Source organism: Gracilinanus agilis, chromosome 1 (assembly GCF_016433145.1).
Source record: "Gracilinanus agilis isolate LMUSP501 chromosome 1, AgileGrace, whole genome shotgun sequence".
NCBI lineage: Eukaryota > Metazoa > Chordata > Mammalia > Didelphimorphia > Didelphidae > Gracilinanus > Gracilinanus agilis.
The window spans coordinates 656,685,640-656,700,596 of NC_058130.1; the positions used below are offsets into that span (position 1 = coordinate 656,685,640).

Genomic DNA, 14,957 nt, shown 5'->3' on the forward strand with positions numbered 1-14,957 from the left:
TCCTCCAGGCCTATAGTTTGGGCAAATTACTTTAGTATATAGAATGAAGCATTCTGTCCCTTTATAGATTCAAAAATTTAGCCACTTCTATTTCTGTCTTTTTCTATTAGTCAAAGGTAGAATCTGTAACCTCAGAATTGTCTGGATTTGATAATGGCATAAGTGAAAAGGGATAAGGAAGGAAAGGGATGTTTTGGAAAATTTAAAATGCTCATCTCAAATCCCTTACACATTGTGTGTATATGTGTATACATATTTTTTAAGTATGTGCTATTTTGAGGGGAAAGAGAGTAAGAGGTCAAAACTTCAAAACTTGGACTAGATAAACATTTGGTAATTATTTAATGCTTACAAAATAAATAATTATTGACTTATGCTTTATAATAAATTCTTTCATCCTTTTCCAGGATACTTACTGGTATAAACAAGTTGAAAGCCTTCATCAGTACCTTCAGAATCAGAATTAAATTCTAACCAAAGTTGATTTGAGGTACTACTGAGTGTCAGTCCTCTCATTGATGCGCCGGTAAAAGCACCCAAGAGGTGGGTCGTTTTGTCTTTTCCATCATATATCTGTAAAACACATACACATATACTGAAAATTAAATTGAGAAATTATAAACACAAAGCATATTCTTCATAGTCATTAAGAGGGTAGCATCAAAATGTTATGTTTTCCCTAAAGCAAGCTGATTTGCTGCAACATTTCTTCTAAAGTGCAGCTAAAGTATATTCTGTTTTTTTGAATGTCAGAACATTCAAATTTCTGTGGGTATATATTTTTTAGGGCTCATTTTAAAAATTCCAACATTAGACTTGACATTAATTTTTAAAACCTTAATTCAACCCATTAACAAGTATTTATTTTATTAAATTTTGTTCTCTCTAGAGTTATTTTCTGACAGTTACTTAGAGAAGCCCAATAATACTTTATGGACTCTAGGTTATTGTAGAGTGCAATAATGCATTAATTCCCTACTATCCCAAAAAAGTACCTTGGATATAAGAAAACCTGAAATAATTAAAAAGTTAATCAATCAACAAAATAACTTTTATTAATGACTTAATATATGCAAAAATAAACTTTGAAAATATGACGATTGAGGTTTCATGATACAGGTTCCATACTCAGAATGTCAGACGTTATTTTATCCAACTTTATCTTAATTCAGAAAGAGGAAAGTATTAACTATAAAGAAAACACTACATTAGTGTCTGAGAATGTAAGATCCACAAGATACACATCTGTAGTGATGAATATAAATGCCTATGATTGTACATGATAATGTATACATAATTTATGTGGACTGATAGACTGAGAGGCAAAGTATTTTAACAGATACAGTGGGTTCCATTCACGAGGCAGACTACTATAGGATGATTAAAGGTGGAAAACGTTCTGCATTCTGTAATTTTTTCAATGGAATATATTAATTGACAGAAAATTAGAAAGATTTATTCTTGTTAAATGGGTTTTTTCATCATAAGTCTATGCCTATAATGACCTCCAACAATAACCTTTAATAGCTTCCATATATGGAGAAAAGTATAAATTTAAGAAAAAAGAAATGATGTATGCTCTACAATCTCAAGAAAAGTGATGGAAGAATTTCTGTCTTCCCCAAAGAAGTTTCTACTATACTTGTGAAGTGAAATAACAAAGAGTAGTGGTAAGAATCCTGTATTCAAAATCTATCTTCTGCTACTCAGTACTTGTTTGATCTTGAATTTTATGATGGGCTGAATGTTAGAATTGGAAAGGCCCCCAGACATCTCAAAGAAATTAATTTCCAGTCTCTTTTTCTGGATCTTACATTCTTGCTTTGTAAAACAAATGTTTAGATTAGATTAATTTTAAAGTTCTTCCAATTCTAAAATCCTCATAACCAATAAATATTTTAGTTAAATTTTCAATGACAATGAAAATCTAAATGTTAATGACAAGTAGCAAAAATCTTATGTCTTTTATTACCACTGGAACAGATATTAGATAAACTTAATTTTAGCAGTTAACAGGAGATGTTTCATATATGAATCTAAGCTGGCAGTTATGTTCTATATATTTTACTTATGACAATTATTCATTCATTTGCATAATACCAGTATTTGCTTCTTCAGCTTACTTATTGGCTTCATGGTTTTAAACTTTTTGGTTATTTCTTCCAATGATAGTGAATACATTTACTCCAAAAATATTTATTAAGAAATCTCCATAGTTTAAACAAATATTTTCTGAGAATTGCTATGACAAAAAAGAAAAAAGAACAATAACCAGCAGTCAATGGCCAATTTAGTGATCATTCTAAAAGAATTCTACATGCTCTACTTCAGACAAAAATTTAAGGGTTTCAAATAATATTACATGCCTTCTTTTTAGTATGACAGAGCTTAAATTTTTTAAAAAATGTCATATTATAGGTCATCATGGAAAATTAGAAAAATAAAAGTAGATAAGTAACTTTTTAATATTTATATGGCAACTCATCAGAAGAGGTATAGGACTTGTTTGAGCAAATGGCACCAAAATAAGATTTCAGTTTCCATTCCACAAGCCCTTATTCATTCTTTTGGGTTCAACCAAGTTTCTCCACATAAAGTCTGCTTCCCCAGGTTCAAATATTTTTGGCCTAAATTTCCATCTTATCCTGGCTGTCTACAAGAAACTAGAGAACCTATAAATCTATATAATACTTTAAGACTTCTTTTTAGAAATACTTGTGGATATGGTGGCCTTGGTCTGTAATCCTGCTACCAAGGAGGCTTAGGCTACTTGATTGCTTGAGCTTCGTAATTGTGAAGCACTGAGAGTTAAAAGGGTGCCCCAAAGCTATGGACTACCATGCTACCTAAAAAGAGGCAACCCAGATGAGAAATAGAGTGGAGTTAAAAATTCCATGTCAATTAGCAGTGGGATTAGCTTCATGTGTGACCATTTTACTTGCATATTAGGCAAAATTTAGAGACTATTCTAAAAAAAAAAAACAAAACAAAACAACAAATAAAATCATTCTTATTGGAAGGAACTTTATATACCCATGTTTTGCAAACAAGTTGTTAGATAAATATGAAAAATTTTTCATCAACAATCTAAATAAATGAGAATAAATTTTTATCACCCTCCCTTATTGAATTTATGAGAGGAAAATATAAGTACAGGGGCATCTAAGTGGGTCAGTGGATAGAGAGTCAGGCCTAGAGATGTGAGATATAGGATTCAAAACTTCCCTCTGACATTCCTACCCGTGTGACCCTGCATGAGTCACTTAAGCCTAATTGCCTAGTCCTTATCTCTCTCCTGCGTTGGAACCAATTCTTAGTATTCAAGAAAGAAAGGAAGAAAAATAAGGTGTAGATTTTAGTGTTAATATTGGAATTGACTAAATTTCTTCAGCTTATGCTCATTCTCAGCTTTAATAGTCCTGAAACACCATTTATGCCATGCCACATATTCTCTGCTACCTTCTTTCCCTTCTACCTTCTTAATCTTAAAAAAATATCTATCAAATCTGGCCTATGTGACCCTGGCAAGTCACTTGACTGCCATTGCCTAGCCTTTACCTTTCTTCCCCCTTGGAACCAATACACAGTGAGGATTCTAAGACAGAAGATAAGGGTTTAAAAAAAATCTAAATTGCCTAGACAGTATTCAATGAACCCACATCACTCTTTTTACAAAATTCTTCCTTTTCATTATCACTGGACTTATTTCTTTTTATATCTTCATAATTTCATTCTTCAGAACTTCCTATCATATTTGGCTATTCTATGGAATTTTAGTTCATGAAATCCCATTTAACCTCTATTGCAAAGTAAAATAATTTAATAAGTATGTATTAAGTATTGGAAAGATATAACATACCACTATTTCATAGAAAGGAAAAAGAATAGCTCTTCCTTCAAGAAGCTTACATTCTAGGGCTATCTCAGGTACATATCAGGAAATCCTCAGTTTTCCTTTCTTTCTATATTAAAAAATATGAGGGAATAGCTACTCTCTCAAAATCCTCATTATTTCCCATTATAGCATCAATTCCTTTCTAGCTGTTGAATATTAGACACAGAATTGGACTGCCTCTTATTGTTTCCTTAGTCTTCAGAAAAGCGGATTACCAAGCAAGTGAAGAAATTGTCAACTACATTATTTTTATCAGAAAAAAAATTTCCAATAAATGTCCAAATTATTGGAGTCACTCACCACTGTTGTATCATTGAGTAGCTTTATGAATCTATTTTGCAAACTACTCACCTGTGTTAGGATCTAGTTCAGCTGAATTATTACAATCAGGTCTAAGCAAAGTAAAAGAGACTGTAGATTTAATTAATAGAATCTTAAATTGTAATAAGAAAGGTATATAATTATAAAAAGTATATAAAATCAGGGAAAGTGTACATTCCACTGCACTCATGCCTTACTCAGAAAAAAAAATCGGATTTATTTTGCTTATTTCTTGGTTTCACATTTTAGAAAGGACAAATATAATAAATCAAAAGTGATGAATTTAAGATGAGGATATTATTAACGATTATTCCATATATGTATCAATTGAAACAAATAAATGTTTGTGCTAGAGAAGAGAAACTTTAGCTGTTGTCACTTCTGTAAATATTTGAAGATTTGTGTGTGGCAATGGAATTAGAATTGTTCTGTTTAATTACAGAGAAAAGAACGAGAAATACTAGGTGGTAGATTCAAAAAGGCAAATCTACAATTGAGGCCTGGAACAAATAACAACAAAAACTTCCTAACAATTAGAGCTCTCCTAAAGTCGACTGGAATGCCCATGAAGTAGCTGATTCTTCATAATCTGATGTCTTGGTGTGAAGGCTATATGACTCTTTGGTATGTTATAGAGAGGATTCTTGCTTCAGTAAAGGTCAAGGCCATATGACCTTTAAAGTCCATATTTTGTGAGTCTGTGATATACTTCAATGAGAATCACATTTTTAAATGTATATCTGGTCAGCCAAATTGAAGTTTGACTTTTCAAATTGAAGTTCAACATAGCAAAGTGAAAAAAGGAATCTTTACAATATTATATGGAAATTTTAATTTTAGGCAAATGAATTAGAGCCCCTACTTTTTTTAAAGAGAAAAAAGACATGCTATCAATATGACTTTATGAAGAAAGAGAAATTCATAAACATGATTAATCAACAAATATTTATTTAGTAGGAATTTGTGTCTTTTAAAAAATTTTGGGAGAAGCATAAAAGCAGTGACACTTCTTATGTCTCTTTACATCCTTATTTTTATTTTAATAGCATTCTCAGACAAATGAAATCAGACAAAAAGGATTCTGCTTTTTAAAATCATTTTTTCTACCAGCAACAAATATTTTAAAAGAAAAGGAACTAGTCACATGAATGTGGTTATTAATATCTTAATACATTTGTTATTTTTCAGTAATTATAGTCTTCAAAATTATGTTAATAAGATGGTATTATGGCTATGGAATCTAGATTTTGCATTTGATTAAATTAACAGGAGAAAAATACATGTAAAATCTCTTGGGGTCAGGCAAAATTTTCATCATTTTAGTTCAAAATATATAGAATGGAAATGTTTGTTTCATTTCACCTGAAAATTAGCTAAATTGTGTTTCACAACATATCAGTTTATGTAATTGTTCACTTAAACCTAGCGAATGAAAAAAATAATTTTATTTGTATTACATTGATAGAGGTAGCAAAATGGAGCCAGGATGATCTGGATTTAAGTCATGAGAATGATCTATATTGGTGATGTGAACCTGGGGAAGTCATTTTATTTCTCAGGATCAGTTAATTCTCTAAGACTATGTGTTACAGAGAAGTTACTGAATTTCAGTGATATAAAGAGTTAGCTTATCTGGGAGGAAAAAAGCAAAACAAAACAAAAAATTGTGGGTGCAGTCCCTAATTCTAAACTATTTACTTGTATATTCAATTATTTAAAAACACAAATAATTTAAAATTTACTACTTAAATAGAAAAAAATGTCAAAGTATAGACTGTGTGTTTCTGTCATCATTCTACTTCCAAAAAAGAATAATCATGCCATTCAGTTTGTCACTGAAGACCTAAGTTAAAATGACTGATATTTCATAGTTCTTTCTATACTCCTTCATGTAACAATCTTTAATAGTCTGAAAATCCCAAGTTTTATAACAGACTCCTCCATAGTAAAAGATCATAAATTACATATTTGCCCCATTGCTAATAATAGGAACATTCAATTAGCCAGAGTTAATCTGCCTTAGCAAACAGATTAAATCATTTATGAAGTAAACAAATGCAAACAATGTGTTGTCAAATAAATATTCTAGACCTCTAATTTATTATTTCAGGATTGATAAGCTATGAATGTTTTTACTCTTCTCTTTAAAGGAATTGCTATATACCATCCAAGCTTCTTTTTTCTTTTTTCTTTTTTTTGGTACTACTATTATTTGACTCTAGATAGAATACATCATTTCCGTTTCTATCCTATTGCATACATGAGTGTTGCAGACTTGTGTCAAATCTGTCTCTCAACAGATCATAAATGGAAAGTGTTCAGAATGAGGGAAGAAGGAAATCTAAGGTAGCATTATTATTAATGACTTGTCCTATGATCTGTAGTCAGTCAACAAAAACTTATAAAGCACTATGGGCTAGGTACTGTACTAAGGAATAAGGACACAAGTAATTTTTTAAAAGTTCAAGTAATATTTAGAACAGATATGGTAGAGGTGCTACTTCTATTCCCCTGAGGGAAAGAATAAAAAATATTTTGATTTATTGAAAAGATTATCATAAAAATATAAGAGCATATGAAAGATGTAATAAGATATTTAAAGATAGAAATCTGAACAACAAAAGAAGAAAAGAGGCAAAAACAAAGAAAAAGGTTAAGGGGAGCAAGGAAAGTTGTGAAAGGGAAGAAAAGAACACAATTGAATTCTCTCATTAGAGCTACCAGAAATGCATTAAGTAGTCCTCATTTTTACATTAAAAAACAAAACTAAGTTTAAGCTTTTCAAAGTCCAGCTCCATCAGCTTTCAACTCACACATCTGAGATGCAGAAATCACTAAATATTTTGTTATCATGGGTTTAAATCTTTCCAACTTGGGAGAAACATGAAAAAGATCAAGAAAAGAAAGGAAATGATGGCAGAGTAAAGGCTCAAACTTGGGTTCTTCCAAATTCTCCTCTAAACACATTAAAATAACACCTCAAAACAAATTCTGAAGTCACAGAACCCAAAAAAGGATGAGGCAAATCAATTTTCCAAGTCCAAAATAACTTAAAATATCAGTTAGAAGAATTTGTATCTTTGGAGTCCTGAAGAGGCCACACTAATGCAGATTTGAGCCTACAGCAGGCCTGGGAGGGGGAATGAAGGGAATGAATTGGTGGTATGGGGACTTCTGGGACATTCAGACTATGTAAAATAAGGAGGTCAAACAAATGATCAAAAGATTACATGGCACCCATAGTTGGCATGGTGAGGAGGCTTCTGTTGCTTTACCCACACATAGTTCCAAGGTAACAGTCCCAGAGTGAGGAGAAACACTATCAGGAATGAATATAGTTCTAAGGTGGAAATGGATATAGTTCAAGGTGGAAAAACATCCATGTGGTCACTCAGAGACCAAAGCACAAGGCAGATAATCAGTGACCATACTTCTCTTTATATCATGCCAACTTAGAAAAAATGAAAACTTATAGACTCCTAGAACTGGATCTGAAAATAATAGCACAAAAAACCCTAAAGCTTGGGGCTCCCTATATCCTGGGAGCAGAGTCAAACTTTAATATAAAACTAAAATTTAAAAAAAGGCTGGAAAAATGAACAAATAACAACCAAAATAAACCTAATCATAAAAAGTTCTTGTGGTTAAAAGGAAGGTCAAAACTCAAACTCTGAGAAAGACCACAAAAACAAACAGCTGAAAACATAGCCTAAAAGAGAAATATTAATTGGTCCTAGGACCCCAAAAAGTTCCTTATAGAGTTAAAAATATTTAAAAATAAAATAGGAGAGGTAGGAGAAAGTTTGGGAAAATAAATGACAGTAAAGAAAGAAAAGTATGAAAAGACAGTCAACAGTTTAGTAAAGATACAAAAAAATACTGAAAAAAAACCCTTAAAAATAGTGAAAAAGCCAAATCATAAAAGAAGCATAAAAATCAACTGAAGAAAGAACTCTTTAAAAAAGAACAATTACACAAATGGAGAAAGAAGTACAAAAATTTAGTGAAGAAAAGAATCCTTTTGAAAGTAGAATTGGTCAAATGGAAAAGGAGGCACAAAAGCTCTTCAAAAGAATGAAAACAAAGTAGAGTAAAATGTGAAGTATCTCATTGGAAAAACAATTGACCTAGGAAATAGACTAAGGAAAGATAATTTAATTATTAAGAGACTACCTGAAATAAAAGCTTAAAGAAAAGACTATGCATCATATTTCATGAAATTATAAAGGAAAGCTGCCTTGATTTGCTAGGGGGAAAAGGGTGAAAAAAGAAAGAATACAACAATGACCTAAAAGAGACATTAAAATGAAAACTCCCATGAATATTATAGCCAAATTATAGAATTCCCAGTTTAAGGAGAAAATATTGCACACAACCAGAAAGAAACAACATAAATGTAATGGAGTTCCAGTTGGGATAATGCAAGATTTAGCAGCTTTTATATTAAAGAATGCGGTGAAGGTATTGGAATATTAAATTCCAGAGGGGAAAGTGTCTAAGATCACAACCAACAATTAACTACCAGCCAAACTAAATATAATCCTTTAGAGGAAAAATAGATATTTAATGAAATTGAGGACTTTCAAGTATTCCTTTTTTTAAAAACAGAGATAAATAGAAAATATGACTTTTAAAACCAACATTCAAGAGAAGCATATAAAGACAAAAAAAAATCGTAAGGAATTGAATAAGGTTAAATTGTTTACATTCCTACATGGAAAGATAAAGTTTATAATTTCTAATAATTTTGTCATTATTAGGGCAATTAGAATAAGCATAGATAAAAACAAGACATGAGTGTAAGTTGACTATGATGGGATTAAATCACAAAATCCAAAATTAAAAACAAAAATCCAAAAAATAAAATTCAGGAACGAGAAAGAAGAATGTACTGGCAGAAGAAGGAAGAAAAAGGTGGAACTGGGTAAATTATTTCAAGTACGGAGGTCCAAAAGAGCTTTTACAGTGGAGGGGAAGATTGGGGTAAAAAACAATGCTTGAGTCTTACTCTCATAAGACTTGACTCAAAGAGTAAATAAATATCTTGGGTATAGAAACCCATACTCTAGTGAATAATAGAGTATAAAAGAAATGGAGGTTAATTGCAAGGAGGGACAATTGGGGGACTCAGTGGTCAGAAGCAAAACACTTTGGTGGAGAAAAAGGGTGAAAGGAGAGACAGAAGAATGAATAGAAAAGAAAAAGCAGAATAAAGAGAAACATAGGATTAATACTCATAAAAGTGTGATGAACTTACCTGCAAAATGGAAGTGGATCACAGAGCAGATTAAAAGATTTAGACATAAAGGATTGTGTTGTGAGCAAACTAAGGGAGCATGGAATAGTTTATTTGTCAAATCTATGGATAAGGGAAGAATTTACAATCAAACAAGAAGTAGATAGCACTACTAGATATAAAAGGATAATTATGATTATGTTAAATATGAAAGATTTTTTCACAAACCAAAGTAATGTAGCCACAATTATAAAGAAAGCAGAAAAATGGGGGAAATTTTTTCATAGTAATTTTCTCTGATTAAAATGTATAAGGATATAAGAAATTTCCCAATTACTAAATGATTGGAGGACATGAACAGTCAGTTCTCAGAAAAAGAAATCAAAGCTCTATACAATCATATGAAAAAATGCTCTAAATCACTATTGATTAGAGAAACATAAAAACAATTCTGAGTTACCACATCACACCTATAAGATTGGATAACATGACACAAAAGCAAACTGATAAATGTTGGAGGGGATGTGGGAAAACTGAGAGATATGAATTTTGTTGGGAGTTAAACTGATCTATTTGGGTGAGGAATTTGGAACTGTTCCCTAAGAACTATAAAATTGTGCAGTCTTTGACCTGGCAATAGCACTTCTACAACTGTATTCCAAAGAGCTAAAAAAAGGGAAAAAAAGAAAAGAAAAGAAAAGGACTTATTTTTATGAAAATATTTGTAACACTTCTTTTCTGGTTTCAAAGAACTGGGAATTGATGGGATACTATTAATTGGAAAATGGCTGAATAGCATATGAGTTTGATGAAATACTAACGTACTTTTTTTTAAGAAAAAGAATGCTTTCAGAAAAACTTTGAAAGACATATACAAACTGATGTAAACTGAAGTATACAAAATTAGGAAAACTTTATACATAGACTAGCAATATTATATGATGATCAACTGTGAATGATAGATATTCTCAGCATCATAGTGTTCTAGGACAATTCCAAAATACTCATGACCAAAAATGAAATTCACCTCAGAGAAAGAGCTGATGGAGTATGAATGCAAATCAAAGGACACTTTTTAAAATTTTTCTTTATTTTTCTTTTTTTTTATATTTTCTTTCACAACATGACTAATATAGAAACATGTTTTATTTCACTACATATATATATATATATAAAATGTAAATCAAACTGCTTGTCTTCCCAATGAGGGGTAAGGAGAGGGAGGGAGAGGGGGAATTTGGAACTCAAAAAAATTTTAATTGTTTTTACATGAAATTGGAAAAAATAAAATTCAAACAAAAATAAATAGTTAATAAAGCAAATTGAAAAAGAAAAAGAAAGGAAAGTCTATTAGAAGATTTTTAGCTTCTCAATCACTTGAGAAAATTGGACATGATATAAAACTTCTTACACTTCTTCTAACATCTTTCTCTGGCTTTCTATTGATCTAATATTATCTTTCTGAAATGTTCAAGTATGGTTTGCCCAGTTTCAAAATGCCCAAGGGTTCAAAATTATTTTTCCCATCTAATATCCCATTCTCAGGGAGTAGATCTGCATTAGATTTTAGGAATGGAAAAGCAAGCTAATGAATTCTGGCTAAGTTTTGTTAATTTGCTTCAATTCCTTCAGAAATATTTGAATTTTAAAAGATGTTTAATTAATGATAACTCAAATGAATAATTAATTGTTGAAATTTAGTTATGGTAAGGCAAAATAAAACAAAAAAATTAAGGCATTGTGGGCAAAATTTTCTGGCCATTTTGGCCTAAAAATGTATTTTTGTTGCTAATGTAGATATCATGTATTTTTTATTGATATTATTGCTGCAACTGCTATTATGTTGTTCAGTGGCAAAAAAGGAAGAAGTTTAATTTCATGACTCCACTTTAGATACAACTTTCCTTATTATGAGTTGACTGTTTACACAATATCATTATAATCTTACTTTAACAATTCAGATATTACTGATGAAGAGAATAAAGAGACCACACAATTTGTAGATATTGCTTATTTTAAAAAATAAAGATATCTTAAATTTCCTGTTTCTATCAATGAAAAGAATTTTTTAATATTATATTCAGAAAATCAAAGAGGCAAACTGATTTTTTTAGTGACTTTCTTTTAAAAAAAAGTGAAACAGGGGGCAGCTGGGTAGCTCAGTGGATTGAGAGCCAGGCCTAGAGACGGGAGGTCCTAGGTTCAAATCTGGCCTCAGACACTTCCCAGCTGTGTGACCCTGGGCAAGTCACTTGACCCCCATTGCCTACCCTTACCACTCTTCTGCCTTGGAGCCAATACACAGTATTGACTCCAAGACGGAAGGTAAGGGTTTAAAAAAAAAAAAAAAAGGGAAACAAAAATTGAGCTAAATCAAGAGAGGAAATATTTATATGTTAGATGTGTGTTATTTTCTTCTTCATAAACCTGATAGGTAACATATTCCTTATTCTGATTTGTTTATAATACCTACTTTAAGACCTAGATCAATATATCCATTTTATCATGGCAAATAGTGTAAGAACTTCTTTATCTAGTTTGTGCCAAACTGCTTTCCAGTTTCCCCCAAAATTTTTACAAAATAGTGAATTCTTGTGCCAAAATTTGAAACTTTACCTTTGTCAAACATAGGGTTTCAATAATTTTTTACAATATTTGTTCTATATCTAGACTGTTCCACTGTTCTATTTATTAGTACGTTTTATAATTACTATTTTATGTTATAATTTGAAATATATACTGTTAGACCTTTTCCCTTAATATTTTTCATTATTTCCTTCAATAATTTTGACCTCTTGTTTTTCCAAATGATTTTATTTTATTTTTGTTGTTGTTCAATAATTTTTATTGGAAATTTAATTTGAATAATATTGAATAAGTAGATTAATTTACACATGATTATTTTAATTATATTGTCTCTGCCCACCCTTGAAGAATTAATATTTCTCCAATTATTTATATCTGATTTGTTAGTATAAAAATATTTTATAATTTATGTACATATCATTTCTGGATTTGTTTGGGAATATATACTCCTAAATATTTTATTTTAACTACGTTTAATCTGAATGTGTTATCTCTTAATTATCTTTTCTTGCAGAAGGCTGTTAATGATACATAAAAAACTAATTATTTGTATAGGTTTATTTTATATCCTGCTAATTTGTTATATTATTGATAGTTTTAATTGATTTTAATCAAATCTCTGGTATTTTGTATATATATCATAACAGCAAAGAGTTTTATTTCTTTAACCATTTTGGTACCTTCAATTAATTTTTCTTTCTTTTTTGATATTGCTAGCATTTCTGGTGCTAGTATTTTTATAGATTACAAAATATTGGTGATAAAGATCATCCTTGTTTACTCCTTATTATTTATCTATCTATCTATCCATATATATGTATATGGAAACTTTCTAATTTACTCACATCTATATAATTTTTGTTAATGGTTTAAAATATATATTTCTTATTAATATAAGGAAAAATCATTTATACATATTCTTTTAAAGTATTTAATAGAAGTGAGTGTTGTAATTTGTCAAAAACTTTCTGCATGTACTGATACAATAATATTATTTTTGTTACTTTTTTGTTTATGTAATCAATCATGTTAATCATTTATCTCACCTATATATGAGTTATAATCCTATTTGATCAAAAAGCATATTTTTGTGATATATTGTTGTAGTCTGCTGGGTATTTTTAACTTAGAATTGTTTGTACTTATATTCACTAGTGAAACTGACAGAAATTTTTCTTTCTCTCTTGTTGCTCTTTCTGGTTTAGGTATCATGACCATATTTGTTTTATAAAAGAAGTTTGGCAGGACTCCTTATTTAATGATTGTTCAAATGTATTTAATAGTGGAATTAGATGATCATTAAAATGTTTGATAAAAATCACTTGTAAATTCATCTGGTCCTGATGCTATTTTCTTAGGAAGTCCCTTTATGGTTTTTCTAAAATGAGTTTATTTAGATATTTTAGTTCTTCCTCTGACAATTTAGACAATTTATATTTTTCTAGCTATTCATCTACTTAATTTATATTATTCAATTATTTGGCATATAATTGGGTAAAATAACCCCTAATAATTGTTTTGATTTCATCATCATTAGTGGTACATTCACCCTTTACTTTTTTGATGGCAGTTATTCAGTTTTCTTCTCTCTCTTTTAAAAATCATCATTGACCAAATGGTTTGTCTATTTTTTTCATAAAACTCTTAGTTTTATTTATTAATTAAATTATTTTCTAATAATCAGCTCATTTACTCTCATCTTTAATTTTTAGGATTTCCTAGTTAGAACTTAATTGGGAAGTTTAATTTGTTCTTTTTCTTTTTTTAAAATTATATACATAATCCATTGAGCTGTTCTTTCTCTATTCTATTGATATAAGCACTAAGAAATATACATTTCCCTCTGATTACTGATTGCTATCATTTTCTTTAATAAAATTTTTTATTGGGGTGGATCCAAGACAGTGGAGTAATAGCATAGAAAATTAGACCTACTCTAAGAATCCTTTAAAACCAGGCTTAAAATAGCATCTTCAGGGCAGCTGGGTAGCTCAGTGGAGTGAGAGTCAGGCCTAGAGACAGGAGGTCCTAGTTTCAAACCCGGCCTTAGACACTTCCCAGCTGTGTGACCATGGGCAAGTCACTTGACCCCCATTGCCCACCCTTACCACTCTTCCACCTATGAGACAATACACCGAAGTACAAGGGTTTAAAAAAAAATAGCATCCTCAAAGCAAATACTTGGGTCATAGAACAAACAAGAGTTTGAAGTGAAGTAACTCTCCTATAGAAAAGAACTTTAAAAGTAGTCAGAGAGAGTCTATTTCACTGGAATGAGAGAGAATTGGAAGTAAAAGTACACACAAAAGAGTACTAACTGCCCACTTCCCACCTACCACACCAGGTTCTGAATATAGGCATAAGCTAACTCTGAGACCCCAGGAATCTGTCTAAGCCAATAGCAGAGAACCCCCCACACACTCTTTGAAGTCCCAATCCTTGGCAAAAGCTCAAAAAGGAATTCAAAAATAATATAAAGAGGTGGAAGAAAAATGAGGAAAGGAAATGAAAACAATACAAAAAGAAAATAACAGCTTAAAAAGTAGCATCAGTCAAATGGAAAAAGAAACATGAAAACCAATAGTGAAGAGAATTTCTTAAAAAGGAGAACTGACCAAATGGAAAAGGAGATCCAAAAGGTCATGGAAGAAAATCATTTAAAAAATTAGAATTAGACAAATAGAAGTTAAAGACATAATGAGACACCAGAAACAATAAAACAAAATCAAAAGAATGAAAAAAAATAGAAGAAAATATTAAATATCTCATTAAAAAAACCGACCTGTAAAATAGATCCAGGGAGAAAAATCTAAGAATTATTGGACTACCTGAAAGTTATGATAAAAAAAATCAAAAACTAGATATCATATAGCAAGAACTTATCAAAGAAAACTTTCCTGATATTTTTGAACAGGAAAA

The 14,957-nt window shown here is 30.5% G+C and overlaps 1 protein-coding gene across 1 annotated transcript in view; it reads right to left on the bottom strand.

Annotated features, from left to right (window-relative positions):
• The window catches only part of CSMD3 (CUB and Sushi multiple domains 3), a 1,590,968-nt gene that overhangs the window by 422,193 nt on the left and 1,153,818 nt on the right, over window positions 1-14,957 (bottom strand). Inside the window, exon 23 of the mRNA XM_044684131.1 lies at window positions 417-573. Coding sequence (XP_044540066.1) covers window positions 417-573 — 157 coding nt within the window. The remainder of the gene's footprint in view (window positions 1-416; window positions 574-14,957) is intronic.